Below are 13,980 nucleotides of genomic sequence, written 5' to 3'. Positions count from 1 at the left end.
TAACTATAGCTACTATTTTGATATTTATCACTATAGATTAGATTGTTCTTAAATGTCATTAAATGGAGTTATACAGTATATGCTTCTTGTGTTTTTTTCTTTTTTTCCTTTGGTAATAAGGGGAAAAAATTACTGATCCATATTCCTCATCTTTTTTATTTTGAGACGGGGGCTTGCTTAAGTTGCTTAGGGCCTCGCCAAATTGCTGAGGCTGGACTTGAACTTGTGATCCTTTTGCCTCAGGCTCCCAAGTTGCTGGGATTACAGGCATGCGCCAACACACCTGGCTTCTTTTGTTCAACATTACATCTATGGATGCCATTCATATTTCACTTGACTGTAATTAATTTTTCATTGCTACATGACAGTTTACTATATGAATATATAACTATTTATTTATTCATCTTGTTATTGATAGACATCTGTATTGCTTTTGGTTATTATAAATGCTGCTATGAATATTCTTATCTTTTTTAATCAGCTATAAATGAAGTATAATTTATGTTCAACAAAATGCACCAATTTTAAGTTTAATGAATTTTGACAATGCATACTACTTATATAGTTACCACAAAGTGAGGATCAGAATATTTTTATCATCTTAGAGCTCCCTTTTGCCTCTTTGCAAAATGTTTCCCATAATATTGTTTTTTGCAGGAAATAGTGATAATTCTTCCAATAAACATCTGCTATTCTTATTAAAAATATAAAAAAAATATATATATATTTTCCTTGGCCAGCAAAATAACCGCAGCAACTCAGGAGGTTGAGGCAGGAGGATCACAAGTTCAAGATCAGCCTCAGCAACTTAGTGAAACACTGTCTCAAAATAAAAATTAAAAAGGGCTGAGGGTGTAGCTTAGTGGTAGAGCACCCCTGAGTACAATTCACAGTACCCTAAATTAAAAAAAAAATTCCTCCATAATCACGGCCCCAGGAAACCACTGATCTGCTTTCTATTGCTATGGATTATTTCCCCCTTTTCTATAATTTTCTATAATGAAATTATAGTATATTCTTCTGTGTCTGCCTTCTTTTACGGAGTATAATTTCAAGATCATCAATGTCACTGACTGTATCAGTAATTCATTCCTTAATTTGTTTCCTTTTATTACCTAGTAGTATTCCATTATATGGATATATGAATATGCTAAAATTTGTTTATCTTTCCACAAGTCAACGTATATTTGTGTTGTTTCCATTTTGGAGCTATTATGAATAAAACGGCTAAGAATATTCATGTACAAGTCTTTTAGTATAATATGTTTTAAGTTCTCTCATTTCATTTTTTTCTAGGTTTAACTAGGAGTGAAATTGCTGTTGTTGGGACAAATGAAAAGGATATGTTTACTTTTTAAGAAACTACCTTGTGCTGGGGATGTAGCTCAGTGGTAGAACATCTGCTTAGCATGCTTGGGGGCCTGGGTTGAGTCACCAGGTAGGAAAGAATTATTGTAAAAAGCAAAGAAGGGAAAATAAAGAAAAAGAAACTACTAAACTCTTTTCAAAACAGTTGCATCCTTCCTACCAGTAATCTAAAAGAACTATTCCACATCTTTACCAACACTGTGATTCTAGATATTTTAATTTGTATTATATTATGGATTTAATTTACATTTCTTTGATGAATAATTTTACTGAACATATGTTCATGCAGTTATTAGTTATAAAATCTCTTCTTTTCTAATATGTCCATGATATTTTAATTAGTTTATTTCATTATGTTGTAGAAGTTATTTTTATTCATTGGATTATTTTTATGTATTACATGTATTGGTATGTGACATATAAGAACATGTGTGTTCTAGGACTATGTTTAATTATGCTCCTTCTCTCAGTAAGAGAAAAACTATTTTGGTATCATATTTTGCATTCTTTACTCCATGATTTTTTTTCTTTCTTAACAGCCCAGCATTTGCAATTTAAAGTTCAGGTTTCCAAACTCTTGTTTCAGCCACTAGTTAAAAACATCCTTTTGGGCTGGGGTTGTAACTCAGTGGAGAGCACTTGCCTCGAATGCGGGAAGCACTGGGTTCAATCTTCAGCACCACATAAATAAATAAAATAAAGGTATTGTGTTCATCTACAACTAAAAGTTTTTAAAAATCCATTCAGAAACTCAACTAATGGCTTTATTCTGGACTCTCTCTATCTTCCCTCCAAGATCATCACATAAGTAGTGTTTGAATGATGGACAGAAAGGCAAGGAGCACAATCAAACTTTCATTAATTCTATTTGTTATTAATTCACTATGTTTGTTATGGCACTTGAGTTGATGTTAAATTGGACAACAGAGAGCAGTTGTCCTCCAGGCATTTTACCAGGAAATAAAATCTTGACATCATGTTACACAATATTTATTACAAGCTCTGTTAAAAGAAGTAATGTAGCCAGGTGTGGTGGCCCATGTCTGTGATCCTAGCAGCTCTGAAGATTGAGGCATAGGGATCATGAATTCAAAGCCAGCCTCAGCAAAAGTGAGGGGTTAAGCAACTCAGTGAGATCCTGTCAAACAAAATACAAAATAGGGCTGGGGATGTGGCTCAGTGATCAAGTGTCCCTGAGCTCAATCCCAGTACACTGCTCCCCACCAAGAAAACAAAAAGAAGCAATGTTCAAGGAAATTACCTGAAAGGCATATAAACATTGCAGATTTTATAGAATACATTCCTGACTTAAGCAGGGATCTGAGTACCTATACTGCAATATATTGGTTTCTTTAAGAATTGCTTTTTGCGGGAAACAAACCAAGTATCACATCCAGAAAGAGACCCAGTTTGTACTAATGTTAGAACTGATGGGCATTTGACTGCAGGAAATATGTCATTTTCTTTTGAGACTCTCCACATTTCCTAGCACTCTGCTCTGAATTTAATTGACTCAAACCAAGCACCAGATAATACCGTATTCTCGGAAGGGAGTAAATAGCATTGACCTGGACATTCATGATAAATGATGATAAATGCATTGCTTAGCTGGGTCTCTAAAAGCCATAAATACCAACCAAACAATAAAAATGACTTAAAAAAATAGTTTAAACTGCTCATACTGTTCCTGATTCAATGTAAAATTCCCAAAACTGTATCAAACCAGTTGTACAATACAATGTATGAAAGTCTGGAAAAAAATTATATTTAGGAATAAGGACTTCAAAGACTTTCCTATGCTTGTGAGGGTCCCAAGTTCATGTCCAATTATTATTTTATCTCTTACTTATTTTATCATTTCATCATTCTCCAATAAATTATATTTACTGAGAAAAAAAAAAGAATTGCTTTTTGGGGGTCTGGGGTTGTGGATGAGTGGTAAAGTGCTTGCCCAGCATGTGTGAGGCACTGGGTTTGATCCTCAGCATCACATAAAAATAAATAAAGGTATTGTGTCCATATACAACTGAAAAAATAAAAATAAAAAAGAATTGCTTTTTCTGAATTTTGGTCAAGTGTGATATCACTTGCCTATACTTAAGGTGGTTATAAGAAACTACCCTAAGATGTCATTGATTCATTTACTGCAAATTGATCAGAAAAGATATTCACTTTATCATATAGGTCCCTTTAATTACTACTATGAGGAGAAAATCCCAAATTTTGATCCCCAAATTTCTTTACTACTTCTTAGCACCAGTTTGTATTCATACTACAAATGTTGTTGATAGCGTGTTTAGTCATGTTTCCTTTTTCACATTTACTGCCCAGGAAGCTTAGATTCAAACTTATAGACAACCCACAACAAATATGTAGGTCTTTATGGCTAAATACAGTTTCATTTAGTATCCCCTCTCTTCCACCATCTCATGAGTTTTTTTCTACTATTGTGTGCTTCCTGAAATCCTTTCAGGAATATGAGAATGTGAATAATTTTAGACACATTTCAGCAAAATTTTCATCTAATTTTGCAAGTCCATTTGGTCTTCTGTCACACAGATGTCCTCCTAAACTCATTCTTAGAAACACTTTTTTATCCTAATTTGTTATCTATGACAGCAGACTGCATTATAATTCATATTACATATATACAGCACAATTTTTCATATCTCTGGTTGTATACAAAATATATTCACACCATTCATGTCTTCATACATGTACTTATTGTAATGATGTCCACTTCATTCCACGTCTTTCTACCCCCATGCCCTCTCCTTTCCCCTCCCACCCCTTTGCTCTATCTAGAGTCCGTCTAACCTTCCCGTGCTTCCCCTCCCAACCCTACTATGAATCAGCCTCCTTATATCAGAGAAAACATTCAGCATTTGTTTTTTTGGGATTGGCTAACTTCACTTAGCATTATATTCTCCAACTCCATCCATTTTCCTGCAAATGCTACGATTTTTTATTCTCTTTTATTGCTGAGTAATATTCCATTGTGTATATATACCACATTTTCTTTATCCATTCATGACTGAAGGGCATCTAGGTTGGTTCCACAGGAAAACTACCCAATTTACAACAGCCTCAAACAAAACAACAAAACAAAAAAACCCCAAAAAACAAAAAACAAAATACTTGGGAATCAACCAAACAAAAGAGGTGAAAGACCTCTACAACAAAAACTACAAAATGCTAAAAAAGAAATTAAAGAAGACCTTAGAAGATGGAAAGATCTCCCTTGTTCTTGGATAGGCAGAATTAACATTGTCAAAATAACCATACTACGAAAAGCATTATACAGATTTAATGCAATTCCAATCAAAATCCCAAAGACATTCCTCATAGAAATAGAAAAAGCGGTCATGAAATTCATCTGGAAAAATAAGAGACCCAGAATAGCTAAAGCAATCCTTAGCAAGAAGAGTGAAGCAGGTGGCATCACTGTACCAGAACTTAAACTACACTACACAGCAATCGTAACAAAAACAGTATGGTATTGGCACCAAAACAGATGAGTAGACCAATGGTACCAAATAGAGGACACAAAGACTAATCCACATAATTACAGTTATCTTATATTAGACAAAGGCACCAAAAACTTACACTAGAGAAAAGATAGCCTCTTCAACAAAATGGTGCTGGGAAAACTGGAAATCCATATGTGACAAAATGAAATTAAACTTCTACCTCTCACCATGCACAAAACTCAACTCAAAAGTGGATAAAGGACCTAGGAATTAAACCAGAGATCCTGCGCCTAATAGAAGAAAAAGTAGGTCCAAATTTCCATTATATCAGATTAAGCCCCAACTTTCTTTTTTTTTAATAGTTTTTTTAGTTGTCGATGGACTCTATTGTCTTTATTTTTATGTGATGCTGAGGATGGAACCCAGTGCCTCACACATGCTGGGCAAGCACGCTACCACTGAGCCAAACCCCAGCCCTCCAACTTTAATAAGACTCCTATAGTGCAAGAATTAAAATGAAGAATTAATAAATGGGATGGATTCAACCTAGAAAGCTTCTTCTCAGCAAAAGAAACATTCAGTGAGGAGAATAGAGAGCCTAAGCTTGGGAGCAAATTTTTACAACTTGTACATCAGATAGAGAACCAATCTCTAATATAAAGAACTCAAAAAGCTAAACACCAAAAAAACAAATAACCCAATCGATAAATGGGCCAAGGAACTGAACAGACACTTCTCAGAAGGTGATATACAATCAATCAATAAATATATGGAAAAATGTTCAACATCTCTAGCAATTAGAGAAATACAAATCAAAACTAAAGATTTTATCTCACTCCAGTCAGAATGGCAGCTATTAAGAATGCAAACTACAATAAGTGTTGGTGAGGATGTGAGGAGAAACGCACAACCACGCATTGCTGGTGGGTCTGCAAAATGGTGCAGCCAATAAGGAAAACAGTATGGAGATTCCTTGGAAAACTGGGAATGGAACCACCTTTTGACCCAGCTATCCCACTCCTTGGTTTATACCTAAAGGACTTAAAAACAGCATACTACAAGGACACAGTCACATCAATGTTTACTGCAGCACAATTCACAATAGAAACACTTTTTGATACAAATTCTTCTGTTTTTAAGAACAGTAAAATAAAGTGATAGGCTTTCTAGCAGCCCTTTTATATAGGAAGTTACCAACAAAGAGAAAAAGCAAAAACAATTTTAATCATCTAGTGATTTAGGAATGGGCAAGAGATACATTTAGAAACAAGTGATAAAACCTGAAACGGTAGTTCCACTCTAGCTACGGTTTGCATGTTGGTGCCAGATACAAAAATTGAGAATAATATCTAGAAATTTTTACAGCGATTTGAGAAAGTAACTGATAATAAATCAGATTTGAATCAGATAATAAAAATGAGGATTGTATTTTGTGTGTCCCTCCCCCCAGTAATCCATTTTCATTGATTACATGTTGATGTACAATTGAAAAATTTAAAACATCATTAACTACAAAGATGCAAAAAACTGGTCCTTCATAACCAATACTGTGAGAAGCAATGGTTTAAAGGCCTTAACCTACCTTCCCAGAGTCACAATATAGAAAGAGGTCAGCAAACATCTGTCTCTGTAAGTCAGCTTTTACAACCTCCCGGAAATCATCTGCACAGTGGCAAAGATGCTTCAGAAGTTCCTCAAAAATTTCACTTTTAAGGTCTGCAATATGTGAAGAGATGTACTGCAGGGGGGAAAAAGAGAGAGAGAGAGAGAGAGGATAAATGATGACTTAAAACCATGTCCTTTATTTGGATTTTCCAAGGGGTTTAGTTCATGTATATGAACTACATTTGCTGCAAAAATGTTCCCATATCATTTTTTTTTGTTTTTTTCCTATAAAATTTCTTATCATTTAAAGGTGTTTTTTGTTTGGTTTGGTTTGGTTAAACTTGGGATAGAACCTGGGGCACTCTACAACCATGCTACACCTCCAGCCATTATTATATTTTTAAATTTTAAATTTTAAAAATTTGAGAGAGGGTCTTGCTAAGTTGCCAAGGCTGGCCTCGAGCTTGTGATCCTCCTGCCTCAGCCTCCTAAGTCACTGAGATCATTATAGATGAATACTACCACATTCAGTACTTAAAAAGTATTTTCATGTGCCACTGTACATGCTGTGCTGCAGAGGGACCAATGTGGTCCCCAACACCATACACCAGTGGGACTAGATATTTTTGGAGCAAATTCACTTTGGGTCACATTGGCATTATATAAGGCAGACTTTCTTCACAGTCAGAAATAGAAGCAATCCTAAAATGTTGCCTGTGGATGAAAAGTTCCAAAATTGAATGGAGCTTTTCTATTGGCATATGGCACGAAAGAGCATGTGAGTCCCAAGGCTGGCTATGTTTAATTATTGTAAAGTATGGGGATTCTGAGTAGTTTTTTATCTTTTGATATTATAGGGTATTCTTTGTCTATGATTTTTTTTAAGTGTAGAAACTAAAAATATCTATGTTCCTAGGCCATTTCTCTTCCCTTGTTGAATAGCAATTCCCCAAGAAGTGAGATCTCTAGCTTAGATGTTAAATATATCTGTATTTTTTGTGGGTTTGACAAAAAGCTTGTGCTCTTTTGCAGTCCCACATCAGCCTTACCATCTGTGTGTTGCTGCCTGAATTTTTGCCAGTTTGATAGGTCAGGAATGTTATATTCTTGATCCACTTCTCTTCATGAGAGCTAGAAAGTATGCTGGATAGAAAGAAATGATCAAGCGCTGGCAAAATCTCTGAGCAGATGCTTCTTGAAGTGTTAGCCCAGTTAGTGAGTGTCTTCACTGCCCCAAAGACAGAGGTAGACCTATTTATACTGCACAACCCTACTTCGGTAGCCATAAATGATTGGATCAGGAGAGGACACTTAACATAAAGAATGCCATTCAGATCTTCTTCTCTGGAAATCGAGGGCTAGGATTTAGTCAGTTGATCTCTGAGTGGGGCTGGACTTTCGAGTGTGTAAGTGTACTGGAGGAAGCAAAACTTTATCTTGACCCTTTTAAGATCTTAGAAAGGCCTAAGAACTAAATTGACATAAGACAAACAGGAGACAAGTCCAAATGTGTAACACAAGTTTTACAGAGCCCTTATAAAGAAATGATGACCTAGGGCCAGGGCTGAAGCTCCATGGCAGAGTGCTTGCCTAGCATGTGAGAGGCATTGGGTTCGATCCTTAGCACCACATAAAAATAAACAAATAAAATAAAAGCATTCTGTCCATCTACAACTACTAAATAAATAAATGAATAAGTAAAGCATGCTGTTCATCTACAACTACAAAAAAAATTTAAAAAGAAATGATGACTCAAAGAAGTGGCAAAATCTTTGTGTTTTTATATTTGGTGGAACAAAAGGAGGCAAACATGGAAAAATAATTATGTAGGGAACAGCATCAGCACTACCTGAGAACTTGTTAGAAATGCAAAATTTTGATCTTCATCTCAGACTTACTGCATCAGAAACTCTAGGGTTAGGGTCCAGTAATCTGTTTTAACAAGCCCCATAGGTAATTCTGATGCATGCTGAAGTTTGAGATCCATTGAACGAGGTGATCTGGGTAATTGGTTCTTTATTGGTTCAATATCCTTAGTTCCTGTTGTTTGACCTTCATTACCTTTTGCTTGAATAGTAGGTGTTTTTCTAAATTGTTGGTATAATTGTTGGAATAATGGCATTTTCTGTCAATATTGTGGCTCACTCCTTTAATGCTTAAAAAAGTAGATACTAGTTCATGAGAACAATTACCCTGTTTTATATTTAGCATTTGGGAAAAAAAAAAAACTTCAAAGCCATTTGAGTTTCTTGGCCGTGGGAATGCTATTGAATCAAGAATTAGTTTAAGCCTTTCTCTGGATTTATAACCTATGGGTTTTATGAGTAAACACATTCTAATTGTTCTATAAAGGTGGGCTGTATGACATAAAGACTATACCAGTTGCCAACATCAACCACAAATCAAATTCTAAATAGAACCATTACAGAAATTTGCCATTGTCTTGTAAAAACAGGAAAAAAGTGAAAATATGTGGTAGCCTTTGTACTTTTATATTCTCTCAAGTAATGAATCAAAATAGGTGCTTGGCTTAATTTAAGAATATAATTAACTACTGCTGTGTGTGGTGGCCTGTAATCCAGCAAATTGGGAGGCTGAGACAGAAAGATTACAAATTCAAGGCCAGCCTCACTAATTCAGTGAAACCCTGTCTCAATATAAAAAAATAGAAAGGGGTAGGAATGTATCACAGAACAATTTATGGTTATGTACTAGCTCCCAATGTAATGATTTCTGGGTGTTTCCTTTCTGACTTAATATTGGGAACATGGTAAATGTCACATTTAATAGATTGGTAGCTACTATTAAGAGTCTACAGTCTGGGCCATTGAGATCATGCTTATTTAATTGTAGATATACTGAAGAATTGATGAAATAGGTGATATAAGAGTAATAGAAAGCTGTGCATGGTGGTGAATGCCTGTAATCCCAGCAACTCAGGAGGCAGAAGCAAGGAGATTCCAAGTTCAAGGCCAGCTTCAACATCTTAGAAACCTGTCTCAAAATAAAAAATAAAAAGGACTGGGGATGTAGCTCAGTGGTAAAGTGCCCCTGGGCTCAATGGCCAGTCACACCCCCTCCAAGGGTAATAGGAAGAAAACTATGTTTGGAAACTATTTTAGATATTAATGTCCAAACTGCTTGAAATCCTTAGTAGTTTACAAGGAGTCCGCAAACAAAGAGTACAGAATATTCAAGTATACAGAATATATCTACTATCTATCACTGAAGAAATGGTGTGTTCTCATAGCCTCTGGGGAGAAAATTAGCTTACTGGTTTCAGAGAAGTAACTTTTAAGAAACAATTATTGAGCTGGGGGTACCCCCCCCCAAAAAAAATTAAGGACTAGGGTTGTGTCCTAGTGGTAGAGTGTTTGCCTTACATGTGGGAGGCCCTGGGTTTGATTCTCAGCACCGCATATAAATATGTATAAAATAAAAATCCATCAACAACTAAAAAGTATTTTTACAAAGTTAAATGTGGAGCCATTTCAGTTTGAAGGCCTCAGACTGTACAATTTCTATAAAACAATTCTATCGGGAAGTGACCATTTCAGAGTGAATCACCACCGCTCAGCAGGAGAAGAATGGGCTGTCAAGAATCAAAGGATGGCCCTCATTTACTACTGGCCAAGGGATACAATAATTCCTCAATGTGGCAGAATCAAAAGTTAATATCTGAATCTTACTAATAGGGTCTATATTTTTTTGCATATGACTATTCTTAAGATGATTATTATTTCAGGAGTGGATCTCAGACTGCCTGAAGTCCAGGCCTACTGAAGGATGTTCCTGAGAAATTGAAAACTGGCCTTCACTTTCTATCATCTCATGATAACAGGAATGTATTAGACTGTTTTCATTTGCTCCTGATGGGCAGGCAGATGTGTTGCCTGTATCTCCTCTATGATCAGGTGGGCAATAAGGTCAGGAAAGGATCCAAGAATAGCAAAGTACACTACTCAGTTAGATTAGCCAACTGCCTCATTTTGCCTGATTTTTCTTGGTTATAACATTAAAAATCCTAAGAAAACTCCTTAGTCCCAGGCAAACCAGGATGATTTGAAACTCCATAACTTAGTCCACTCTGATGGTATAATTCTAAAAAGGAACTTTGGGGGACCTTGTTTGGAAGCCTATTGTCTGTATTCTGTCTCACATTATAAACTCTCTCAGTAAGTATCTGTATCCTTTGCCAAGAAGGAAACTTTACAGCCTTTAGCTGTGTCCACAGCATCAACACCCACTCCCTGGGACAACTGCACTTAGTATCTACATAGAGAGTTCTTCCCCCATGGTATGCATCTGATGATATTCAGAACATACCACCCCCCAAACTTACCACTTTGACATAAGAATCAACTTGAGTTAATTAACTTAGAAAAATAAACAGCAGGTGCAAGAAGATCACTTTGACCTTCCTTCTGTTTCTGAAAAGCAGAAGATGAAATTCCTATAACTAGTCCAAGGGAAACAACATTCTTATATTCAAGGACAGGAAGTTGTGCCAGAGAGAATTATGTAAAGGCCTTGTTAAAATAACTCTTTATCTTCAGCCCTCCCATGTAATTTAGTTGCTTTGTCACACTTACTATTTTTTTTTCCTTTTTGTGGTACCGGGAATTGAACTCAGAGGCACTTAACCACTAAGCCACATCTGCAGCCCTCATTTTGTATTTTATTTAGCGACAGGGTCTTGCTGAATTGCTTAGGGCCTCACTATGTTGTTGAGGCTGGCTTTGAACTCGTGATCCTCCTGCCTCAGCCTCCTGAGCTGCTGGGATTATAGACATAAGCCACCATGCCCAGCATACTTTCTTTTTTTTTTCTTTTTCTTTTTTTTAAGAGAGAGGGAGAGGGAGAGGGAGAGGGAAAGGGAGAGAGAGAGAGAGAGAGAGAGAGAGAGAGAGAGAGAGAATTTTTTAATATTTATTTTTTAGTTCTCGGCAGACACAACATCTTTGTATGTGGTGCTGAGGATTGAACCCGGGCCGCATGCATGCCAGGTGAGCGCGCTACCAATTGAGCCACATCCCCAGCCCCCCAGCACACTTTCTATTCTTTGATAATTCAGTATATAAGTCTTAAACTGCCTTTAGATATTCATTTCCTTATGAAGGTTCCCATGCCACATGAAACTTATATATATTTTTCCTTACTGATCTGTCTTAGGTTAAATCAATTCTTAGGCCCATCAGGGGAAAAAATCCTGAAATGGTAGAGGTAAAATTTTGTCTCCCCTACATACTCACTCATTCTCAATTCTTTTGTTTTATATATATATCTTGATATCGTCACAAGATGAAGAATGTCTGTGTGTGTGTTAAAGATAATTAGGAATGGTGAACACAAATGACAATTTGAGTCAAGATTCTCATAGCTAGAGTAAATAGACCACATGTGTGTAGAGAATAATCCTTTATTTAATAGCCCTTTTCTGAAAAAAGTCCAACTTTGTAGTAACTTGGAGGCAAGGGGTTATAGACTAATAGTAGAATAGACTAACAGTGAAGTTTCTATATCAGTGCAAGAATATGCAAGAATATGACCCAGGTCACGTCCAACTGATCTGATAATTGGCAGTAAAAATAGAAGTGTATCAATCTCTGGAATCCTCAGAGAAGGGAAGGAAGCTCTGTGTTGATAAGACATCAGTTTTCCTCAGCTCCTCATTCTGAGTATTGGAGGGTCTCCCTTACTTCTGTCCATGCATACTCTCACTCCATGAATCTTTGTCACAATAAAGGTCTTGTATGTAGTCAACACTGATTTAGAGATTTTTAAAAAAATCCTTTTCCTGCTAGTGCATGGTGATGCCCTATTCTACAGGGAGCATTTTTTATTTCACCACAAATATAATAATTCTGATTAAAAACTCCATAATACACAGCACCTAGACACTAAGAACCCTGCCTACCATATTAAAAAATTACATCTATTTGGAAAGTGGGTTCCAAGTTCCAAACAACCAACTAGCAGAAACTTTTTGGGGTGTGGGGCATTTTAAAAATCATGTTAATATAACCGTTGTCTTAAAATGTACCAAGACAAATTTAGACATGCTATTATTTCTTTTGGCCTCCCTCTTGCCCCCTGTACTGGGGATTTACCACTGAACTACATTTCCAGTCTTTAATTTTTTTTTCCTTTGAGACAATCTCACTAAGTTGCTGGCCTCAAACTTGCAATCCTCCTGCCTCAGCCTCCCAAGTTGCTAGGATTAAAGGCATAAGACACAGTGCCTAGTACCTTTTAGCCTTCTCTGAAGCAGATTACTAAGAAATTCTTCATCAAAACAGGGGAATTTGTAAAGCTTAAACAGTCTGGGCAGGGGGTGGGGGGTGGAAGGAGTCCTCCTATTTAAAAATGTTAACTAAATTGTCAATAATTGCATTAATAATATTTGGATAAAATAAACATATTTGAAAAGGTTTTCTTTCATTGATAAATTAACCAATCAGTCAATGAAATGAAAAGGGTACACTCTCTGTAAGATTAACAGGAATTTCAGAAGGGCTCCATCTGTTCACACCTGTTTACTCCTGAACTGAATACAAGACAATCCAGAGATAAATGATCAGAAGCAATTGTATCTCACAGTATCTCCACTGGATGGCACTTGTATGTAACATCTTGATTTTAAACCCTATTTATCAACACATTTGCTTCCAGTTTCATTAAATGACTATTGATGAAATAGCCTTAAAGCAAATCTCTTTAAAAGAAGCACAGTGGCATGCGCTTCTAATTTCAGCTACTCAGAGACTGAGGTGAAAGGACTGTGAGTTTGAAGCTAGCCTGGGCAATTTAGCAAGGCCCCTGTCTGGTGGTGGGATGGGGGTGGTGGGATGGGGTGATACGTGGAGGGAAGCAAGTGTTCCAAATACTTTTATGTCATGTCATACAGGATGGCCCAATAATTTGTTGGTTGGGTAATTAAATATGTTCAATAAATAGTTCTATGCAAGTTTTGTTTGTTTGTTTTGTTTTGTTTGAAACAGGGTCTATCTATGTTGCCTAGGCTGGCCTTGAGCTCAAAGCAGTCCTCCTGCCTCTAGCTATAATTATAGGCATTTACCCAATTTAAGAAATACTCTCTTGTTTTATTTGTTTGTTGGTTGGTACTAGGGATTGAACCCAGGGATGCTCTACATCCCTAGCCTATTTTATTTTATTTTTATTTTGAGATAGGGTCTCACTAAGTTTCTCAGGCTAGCCTCAAATTTGTGATCCTCCTGACTCCATCTCCTGAGTTGCTGGGATTATAGTGTGCATCACCATGCCCTTTTTTTGTATCTCTTTACATGTTGTTCCTCTGACTTTTTTTTTTTTTTTACATATGTTCTTCTCCTTAATTAAGATTCAGCTATCTTATGTTATCTGAAACATCTTGGCCTACCTACTCTATTGGTGTGTCTCTTCTGACATGCTGGTATCTCCTAGTATATCCTTCATTACAATAGCTTGTAATTATTTGCTTATTTGTCTTCATGTACAACTGTAACCGTAATACCTGTCATAAATATTAAAAAGTGGA

At 36.3% G+C, this 13,980-nt stretch overlaps 1 protein-coding gene across 1 annotated transcript in view; it reads right to left on the bottom strand.

Moving 5' to 3' along the window:
• Positions 1-13,980, bottom strand: part of Efcab5 (EF-hand calcium binding domain 5) — a 130,766-nt gene that overhangs the window by 68,633 nt on the left and 48,153 nt on the right. Inside the window, exon 6 of the mRNA XM_078041082.1 lies at positions 6,421-6,576. Coding sequence (XP_077897208.1) covers positions 6,421-6,576 — 156 coding nt within the window. The remainder of the gene's footprint in view (positions 1-6,420; positions 6,577-13,980) is intronic.

The sequence above is a fragment of the Ictidomys tridecemlineatus genome, chromosome 3, assembly GCF_052094955.1.
Source record: "Ictidomys tridecemlineatus isolate mIctTri1 chromosome 3, mIctTri1.hap1, whole genome shotgun sequence".
Taxonomy (NCBI): Eukaryota; Metazoa; Chordata; class Mammalia; order Rodentia; family Sciuridae; genus Ictidomys; species Ictidomys tridecemlineatus.
The sequence above is the reverse complement of the archived record's forward strand: the minus strand, read 5'-3'. Positions and strand labels throughout refer to the sequence as shown.